Source organism: Anolis sagrei, chromosome 2 (genome assembly GCF_037176765.1).
Source record: "Anolis sagrei isolate rAnoSag1 chromosome 2, rAnoSag1.mat, whole genome shotgun sequence".
NCBI classification, from domain to species: domain Eukaryota; kingdom Metazoa; phylum Chordata; class Lepidosauria; order Squamata; family Dactyloidae; genus Anolis; species Anolis sagrei.
The window spans coordinates 14,005,184-14,014,632 of NC_090022.1; the positions used below are offsets into that span (position 1 = coordinate 14,005,184).

The 9,449-nt window shown below is 43.5% G+C and overlaps 1 protein-coding gene and 1 pseudogene across 1 annotated transcript; both read left to right on the forward strand.

Moving 5' to 3' along the window:
* The first annotated feature begins 2,992 nt into the window (after window positions 1–2,992).
* Window positions 2,993–4,440, forward strand: LOC137096098 (SCAN domain-containing protein 3-like; annotated as a pseudogene).
* Window positions 4,441–4,798: 358 nt separating this feature from the next.
* LOC137096100 (zinc finger protein 300-like) lies at window positions 4,799–7,272 on the forward strand. The gene is made up of 3 exons (XM_067464090.1): window positions 4,799–4,805; window positions 4,926–5,063; window positions 6,007–7,272. The coding sequence occupies exons 1-3, from the start codon at window positions 4,799–4,801 to the stop codon at window positions 7,128–7,130; spliced, it is 1,269 nt and encodes a 422-aa protein (XP_067320191.1). The 3' UTR covers window positions 7,131–7,272.
* The last annotated feature ends 2,177 nt before the right edge of the window (window positions 7,273–9,449 follow it).

Consider the following 9,449-nt stretch of genomic DNA (forward strand, 5'->3'; position numbering starts at 1 on the left):
TCAGCTTTCTGTATAGCATTAGCTTAGGTGCCTCTCAATGCCAGGTTAGGTCTTTTGTGATGGTAAACATTTGAATATTTTGCATTTATTTTGCAGTGCAGTTTATTATAAATTTACTAGGAAATGCATAAGAATATGGGTAAATTACCACCTTCATCATCCCCTGTCATTGCCCACAAACTGCATCAGGAGTTAAAGTTAAATTATATATATATATATATATATATATATATATATATAAATGCTCTGTGCATAATGAGTACCTTAAAAACAAAAGAACCAATGAACGAAATCACACCAAATTTGGCAACAAAACGTCTGACAACACAAGGCGTGACCATCACTCAAAAAATTATGATTTTGTCATTTGGGAGTTGTAGTTGCTGGGATTTATAGTTCACCTATAATCAAGGAGCATTCTGAACTCCATCAACGATGGAATTGAATCAAACCTGGCACACAGGACTGCCATGACCAACAGAAAATATTGGAAACAATGAAGGGCCTAGACCAAACTTGGCACAAATACTCCATATGCCCAAATTTGAACACAGATGGAATTTGGGCAAAGTAGATCTTGATATTTGGGAGTTGTCATTGAGATTTATAGTTCACCTACAATCAAAGAGCATTCTGAGCCCCACCAACAATAGACTTGGCCAAACTTCCCACACAGAACTTCCATGACCAACGGAAAATACTGTGTTTTCTGGTGGTCTTTGGCAACCCTTTTGTCATTTGGGAGTGTAGTTGCTGGGATTTATAGTTCACCTATAATCAAAGAGCATTCTGAACTCCATCAACGATGGAATTGAACAAACTTGGCACACAGAACTCCCATGACCAACTGAAAATACTGGAAGGGTTTGGTGGGCATTGACCTTGAGTTTGGGAGTTGTATTTCACCTACACCCAGAGAGTACTGCGGACTCAAACAATGATGGATCTGGACCAAACTTGGCACAGACACTCAATACGCCCAAATGTGGACATAGATGGAGTTCGGGGAAAATAGACCTTGACATTTGGGAGTTGTAGTCACAGTTCACCTATAATCAAAGAGTATTCTGAACCCCACAAACAACAGAATTGGGGGAAACTTCCAACACAGAACCCCCATGACCAACAGAAAATACTTAAGGCCATCCAGTCCAACTCCCTTCATCAGGGCAAGAAAACGTAATCAAAGTCCTCCTGACAAAGAGCCATCCAGCCATAGATAGATAGATAGATAGGTATTATTCACACACAGAGAGATTTGAAAGGGACCCTTAAAGGACAGTGATATGTTGCATGGTCCAGAGGAGGCAAACCAGACACTCTCCACATAAACACTGACAAAGAAACAGCAAGAAATACCGTTTACCCACAAGCATAAAGAAATTACATATATTAGAAACCAACACTTTTTCATTACTTTATTTTTCAGATCAACAAACTGGGCCACAGCAGCACGTGGCAGGGGATAGCTAGTAGCTTTATAAACAAGCACCTTGGTCTCCCTACGGATGTCCCAGTCCTCAAACACTCTGCTTCATTCGGAAAGTGCTGCACTCTCAGAGCTCAGGCGAGGTTGTATTGCAGTGTCAATTTTGACTTTCGTTGACAAATGGGTGTGGGTAAACTACAACTCCCATCATCACCTTTCATTGTCTCCAAACTGCATCAGGAGTTAAGACTTGATCATGATGGGTCTATGTGCCAAGTTAGGTTCAAGTCCATGATTGGTGAGGTTCACTTTCGTATGGGAGAACTATAACTCCCATCATCTAGGGTCAAACCCACTACCAAACTCCTCCAGTACTTTCTGTAGGCCATGGGGTTGGGTCCATGTGCCAAATTTAGTCCAGATACATCCTTGGTGGTGGTCACAGTGGTCTCTGCTTGTGGGTGAAGTGTAACGTCCATCATCCATAATGTCATATGTTCCATAGTTGGTGGTGGTAGACCTGGCAGTTGGTGATGGAAGTGTTAATGTTAGTCTTGGTTCTAAGGGGCTGAGTAGTTTGTAAGTAACAGTTTACAGGTAAAAGTAATTAAGGGTGGAGGCATGCAGGGGATAGGTTACAGCTGGGTGTTACTGAATTTAAGGAGCTAACCTTGGGACTGATCTTTGGGAGAAAAGTATCTGTTGTATTTTGGTGGTGGATGCTGCTGGTTTTTCCCCAGGTCTGTTGGATTTTTCGGTATCCTGACTTGTCTCCTTTAATCTTGGAACCCTTTCACCTTTGGACTGGCTTTTGACTACAGTCTAGACACTTGATTCCTGGACTTTGTTTATTGAACTCTCGGCCTTTGAGCATTGGACTGGATCATTTTAACTACGAAGTTATTTTTGCTATCAGTTTTTGTTTATTCTGTAGCTGCGTGCTGTGTTTTATCTTTTGGACTATAAAAACAGCCAGTAAGTAAGTGCTGTTTTAATTAAACTGTTTGTTAAAACTGGGACAGTGAAGCAACAACTCTCCTGGTGGCCAGAATACCCTCATGACTGACTATGTTTATTGGAATGTTTTTTTTCCTTCTATGTAATTTTGATGATGTTGTTTGTTCTTTATGTTTTTGGTTTTATTCTGCTGTAATATGTAGTCTGAGTTTGGCCCCATGTAAGCCGCTCCAAGTCCCCACTGGGGAGATGTGGCTGGGTATAAATGAAGATTACTATTATTATTATTATTATTATTATTATTATTATTATTATTATCATGAAAGCTGGAAAGTTAAATAGACTCTGTGTGTCTGTCTATATATGTTGTGTGTCTATGGCATTTAATGTTTGCCATGGATTCTGCCCTGAGTCCCCTGTGGAGTGAGAAGAGCAGAATATAAATACTGTAAATAAATAAATAAATAAATAAATAAATAAATCATTTTTAATTCAGGAAGAAACTCCCTGTTCCGCTCAGGAATACAAAGTCGGGCGACTCTGTTGTTCAAGGTATTTTCCTGGAAGTAACGCTAGTGACTTTTTTTCTAGATCTGCAGTCTGGCTTGAAGAGAGGTAGGGGATGGAGGAGCCAAATCCCGCAAGTCTGCAGCTGGAACAAGGAACACCCATAACTGAGGGGCCAACATGCAAAGAAGGCAACGGGCTTCTAGTTCAAAGGATGCAGCAGCGCTGGGAAACCCAATGGCAGGAGTTCCTGAAAACCCTCCAGTCACCTTCCTCGGCATGGAGAAGCCTTCCACCGGCAGAGGAAATGCCTTGGGAAGATGCCAAGGCCTTCCTGGCCTCCTTCGAGCAAGTGGCCAAAGCCTGTCGGTGACCAAAGGAAGAGTGGGCGGCCCGGCTGTTGCCCGCATTGAGCGGAGAAGCAGAGCAGGCCTATCGGAGCCTGGAAACCAGCGACAGAGAGGACTATGGGAAAGTGAAGGCGGCCATCTTGAGAGCGGAGGCCCTGAGAACAGAGCTGCATCGCCAGCATTTTCGGCAGTTCTGCTGCCAAGAGGTGGAGGATCCGCGAAAGGTTTACAGCCAAGTCCAGGAGCTTTGCAGTCGTTGGCTGAAGCCGGAGAGACGCAGCAAGGAGGAGATCCTGGAGCTGCTGGTCCTGGAGCAATTCCTGGTCAGTCTTCCCCAAGACCTGCAAGGATGGCTCCGAGGCGCAGGGCCAGAGACCTGTTCCCAGGCTGTGGCCCTGGCAGAGGACTTCCTCCTCAAGAGACAGCAAGAGGCCAATTCCACCAAGTGGCAGGTGAGGCTCCAAGGGCTATTGAAGCAGAGGCTGGGTGGCCATCTGTTGGGAGAGATTTGATTGTGTATTCTTGCATGGCAGAATGGGGTTTGGATTAGACAAGGCTTCTTAAAATTGTGCATGCTCTAGATCAGGGGTCCTCAAACTAAGGCCCTCCAAGGTTGTTTACCCGGCCCTCGCTCAGGGTCACCCTAAGTCTGAAACAACTTGAAAACACACAGCAACAATCCTATCTCATCCAAAAGCGGCCCACTCTTCCCACTGAAATACTAATACGCTTATATTTGTTAGAATTGTTCTTCATTTTAATTTTTGTTTTATTTTTAAGTGTTTTTTGCACTACAAATAAGATATGTGCTGTGTGCATAGGAATTCATTCTTTTTTTCCCCAAATTATAATCTGGCCCTCCAACAGTTTGAGGAACTGTGACCTGACCCTCTGTTTACAAAGTTTGAAGACTCCTGCTCTAGATAGAGCATGCAATAGGAGCATTAGCTCGCTTGATGATGCATCTACACGGTAGATTTAGGGCAGATGTCTGTCAATGTTGTTGCACATGCAGGAGGGCCTGACAGTTGCCTTGGTGGGCATGTCTTGCATTTCCAGGGTCTGCTGGACTGCAGAGTCTTTTTGCACAGAGTTGACCAACAGGCAGACCAACAGACCACCTTCTGGCAAGTTCTACAGGAGGCAGAGGAGGGCGGAAGTGCCCAGGCATTTGGTAAGGGCAGCTCATACCCATAACCTGCCATTTTTAGAAATTGAGAGGAGAGGGAGAAAGAAGTCAGAAAAGCAAAGAGCACTAATATAAATACTGCTGGCCCTCCACTTTTGCAGACTGTATTGTGTGTGAATTTAATTCAGATGTTCTCCTTAGGAATTGCTAGATCTTCCAGTTCGATTCTGTGACCAATCTCCTGCAGACGTTGACCATGGCGTCATGCTGCAGGACCCAAGGATTCCAAAAAAGGGTCCTCTGAAATAATAATAAAAAAATACACTAAGCAAGGTTTAGTTAGCCATGTGCCGAAGTTTGGATTTGGGGAATATTTTTGGATTTTGGGATTCTGGATGAAGTTTACTCAGTACTTGTGTAAGTTACATGTACTGTAAGTTACATACTTGTCCCAGTGGTAGAAAGGGAAGCCAGGGTTGGGAAAAGACGCAGGAGGCAGTTCAGGAAAAAGGCCTCCTGAGCATGCACGGAATTCCTCCCTCTTCGTCTGCAGGTGAGGGGGAGGCAATTTCTTCCAAGGTGGAGGCGTCTCAGCATGAGCTGGAGGAGGAGCTGGAGGAGGGGCCTGGGACAGTGCCACTCGTAAACCAAGGAAACGGACCATTAACGGCAAAGACATGTGAAGAAAGACGTGAGTCCAAAGGGGGAGAGAAAGGGGCTTCTGTGGGCTCCAAGGAAGTCAGGAAGTCTAGGTATTTCTTGTGGCACAAAAGGGCAAAACAAAAACATAGGGCATTAATTTGAGGAGGCTCGTGTCCCCGACACGAACAAAACAAATTCGTCAAATTATCAGAGACATTGTCTTGAAGATAAACCTCATGAAAGCTCATACCATGTGAAAGAAATGCCTTTTTAAATATGGAAATATACCCACATCAGGTGGGGAAAATGTTTGAATGTAGAATAATGACTGTAGAATAATGGTGTTGAACAAAACACTGAGTAGTCACCGGTAAAAGAAGCCAATAGCTCGAATAGCCCAAAAAACCTACAACAACCCAGAAGCCAAGTTTGCTCTCTTTCTCTTTAAATTACGTCCCTTTAGAGGCCAAAACAAGAAAACAACCATACATTTTCTCAAAGCAAAAGTGAAAAGTACATTTGTGAATGTAAAAAAGGACTTATTGGTGGAGAAGAAGAAAAAATAACAGAAAAATCCTGACATGGCATGAAAGGGATAGAGTATCATTCATGAGGAATAGAACGAAACTGAGAGAGTTCCAATTAGACTTTTTTTCCTGATTTGCCACCCTGGCATCCATGAAAGCGATTAATATTTTTAACCCCTTCATCAGCAAATATTTTTAAAGAGCAGAACAGAGTTTCAAGAGAATACACCACTACTCTCAAAGGGAACTGTCAACGTCACTATAATCTGTTATGACAGAGCTTAGTCATTGCAGACCTAAATTTTCAGAATGCTGTCTCCAAAATTATTAGCTTTCATTCATTCATTCCTTTCATTCAGATCATTCAGACCGACAAGCATTAAATGCACATTTATCAAATCTGCACTTTATATTTTTATGGCAGTGGCCAGAACAGAAACAATTGTCCTCTTTCTCTCTCTTCAGGTGATGAAATGGTGTGTTGGAACAAGATGGAGATACCTCAGCAGGTGGAGTCATCACCAGCAGAAGCATCCAACATTCCTAAGAGGAGATACCAGCTCAGAGGTCTGGAGTCGAAGAAGTTAGTGGAGACGGAGAGGAAACACACCAAAAGTGTTATAGGTGGTGATAACAATGCCTCCACAGACATGGGGAAGCCCTTGTTCTCAAAGTGTGGGAGAAAATGCCACAATGTGTCAGATGGGTCTGCTGCTCTGAACCCAAGAAAGAAAGATGCTGAATGTCCTGAAGATGGAGAAAGAAGGAAGAATCACAGGCAGTCTTTACAGAGATCCCAAAACATTCCTACAGGAAGGAAACTGCCGAAATGTGCTACTAGTAAGGATAACTTCAAATCTAGAGGGCACCTGGCACGCCACCAGCAAAGTCACACTGGACAAAAGCCACACTATAAATGCTCTCAGTGTGGCAAGCGCTTCACTCGGAGAGTCAGCTTGAAGATTCATGAAAGAATTCATACTGGTGAGAAGCCCTATGAATGTTCTCAGTGTGGCAAGTGCTTCAATCTGAGAGCCACCTTGAAGATTCATGAAAGAATTCATACTTGCGAGAAACCCTATGAATGTTCTCAGTGTGGCAAGTGCTTCAATCTGAGAGCCACCTTGAAGATTCATGAAAGAATTCATACTGGTGAGAAGCGTTATGAATGTTCTCAGTGTGGCAAGTGCTTCAATCGGAGATTTAACTTGAAGAATCATGAAATAATTCATACTGGGGACAAGCCCTATGAATGTTCTCAGTGTGGCAAGTGCTTCACTCGGAGAGCCAGCTTGAAGAGGCATCAGATAATTCATACTGGCGAGAAGCCCTATGAATGTTCTCAGTGTGGCAAGTGCTTCAATCGGAGAGTTCACTTGGAGAAGCATGAAAGAATTCATACTGGCGAGAAGCCCTATGAATGTTCTCAGTGTGGCAAGTGCTTCACTCAGAGAGACACCTTGAAGAAGCATGAAAGAATTCATACTGGCGAGAAGCCCTATGAATGTTCTCAGTGTGGCAAGTGCTTCACTCAGAGAGTTCACTTGAAGAGGCATCAAAGAATTCATACTGAAGAGAAACCCTTATGAATGTTCCCAATGTTGGAAATAGTTTTAACCTTGCTCAAAGTTGATTGTCCACTAGACAATCCATACTGGAAAGAAACCCTATTGTTCCCCAAATGTTGAACAGGCTTCCCTTGGCAATATCTGTTGAGTAGACACCAGGCACAAGCATTTCCAATTGTTTTCATTTTCAAAACAAAAAAAAAAAGAAGAACAAAAGTTATATGCAGACAATAAAAGTTTGATAAAAGTTGTTCTAATATTTGGTTGTATCCCCCATTTCATTTAACTGCGATCCAACCAGGAACGTATCCTCCGCAGAAACGGGAGCCTTGCTGTAAATAAAGAGCAGTTGCCAGAAAATACTTGCTTCATGTGTCTGTGGTTGATCTTGGTATCCAGTGTGTCTTAATGACTGTTTTATGCCACATTTCTGGTTTTGCTGACAAAACTGCTTGTTTGAAACATGCCTTATATAACAAGTGGGGGATTTTATTTTGTACAGTTAGTTAATTAGAGATGCAGACTTTCAAACAATCTTCTGGCAGGTTGGAACCCTTCATTCAGTCATCCCAAAAAAACCCTTGGTGAAAACACACTGGCACCCCCACCCACTTAGCCTACTATTTTCCAAGGCCTCTCTCAGCCTCACTGGAAGGGAATTCACTACACCTTGCCTTTCCAAAACATGTTTTTATTCCTGAGTATCAAGGTTTAGATTCTTTGCGCCCTTCCCTTCCTTGATGTCTTAAGTGATCCCATTTCGAGTCCAGAAGGAGAGATAATGTGCTAAGCATTACCCAAAGCGGAAAACACAGTGAAATCTTTCCCTGCTAATTTACAGCTCTTTATCGATGCCTTGGAAGTCATAGCCCTCCCTATTGTGCTTTGGTCAGACAGATGGCCATCCAGCCTCTCTTTCAAAGCCTCCAAAGGAGGAGCTTCCACCACACTCCGGGGCAGAGAGAGAGTGCCACTGCTGAACAGCTCTCACAGTCAGGAAGTTCTTCCTCGTGTTCAGGTGGAATCTCATTTCCTGTAGTTTGGCGCCATTGTTCTGCATGTCTCCAGGGCTTCAGAAAACAAGCTTGATTCCTCCTCCCTATGACTTCCCCTCACATATTTATCCATGGTCCTCATCATGTCTCCTCTCAGCCTTCTCTTCTGTAGGCTAAACATGCCCCTCTCTTTAAGCCATTCCTCATAGGGCGTGTTTTTCAGGCCCTTGATCCTTTTAGTCGCCCTCTTTAGTCGACACATTCCAGCTTAGAGTCAACATCTCCCTTCAATTGGGGTGCCCAGAATGTATTTATTTACTACATTTATATACTGTTTTCCTCCCGCTAAGGGAACTCAAAGCAGTTTCCAACATTATAAAGGCAACATTCAATGTCATACATACATGTAAAAAAAAGAAAGACAATAACATATAACTATAGACTACCATAACCAAATTAAAACATAAACATAAAATAACATATAGAGATAAAGCACAAAAACATTGGACAGATTGTGATTCCAGGTGTGATCTGACAAAGGCAGAAAAGGGATAGCAGACTCTTGATCATTTTAGTCCCGTCTCTGGAGACATCTCCCTTCAATTGCGGGGCCCAGAATTTGACACGGTATTCCAGGTGTGGTCTAACCAAGGCAGAATAGAGGGTAGCATGACTTCCCTGGATCTAGACACTGTTGTTGTTGTTCCTTCGTTCAGTTGTTTCCGACTCTTCGTGACTTCATGGACCAGTCCATGCCAGAGCTCCCTGTCGGTCGTCACCACCCGCAGCTCCTTCAAGGTGAATCCAGTCACTTCAAGGATACCATCCATCCATCTAGCTTCATCTATGCTGATGATCGTGCCATTACTGCTCAAGCAGGGAGCTTTGAGATGGTTGAAGAGAAGCTCTCTGAAGCTCTAGGTGCTCTTACTGCCTACTACAGGGAAAACCAGCTGATTCCTAATCCATCTAAAACACAGACATGTGCTTTTCATCTCAAGAACAGACAAGCATCCCGAGTTCTGAGGATCACCTGGGAAGGAATCCCACTGGAGCATTGCAGCGCACCCAAATACTTGGGAGTCACTCTGGACCGTGTTCTGACCTACAAGAAGCACTGCCTTAATATCAAGCAAAAAGTAGGTGCTAAGAACAATATCATACGAAAGCTGACTGGCACAACCTGGGGATCACAACCAGACACAGTGAAGACATCCGCCCTTGTGCTATGCTACTCTGCTGCTGAGTATGCATGCCCAGTCTGGAACACATCTCACCACACTAAAACAGTGGATGTGGCTCTTAAATAGACATGCCGCATTATCACGGGGTGTCTGCGCCCTAC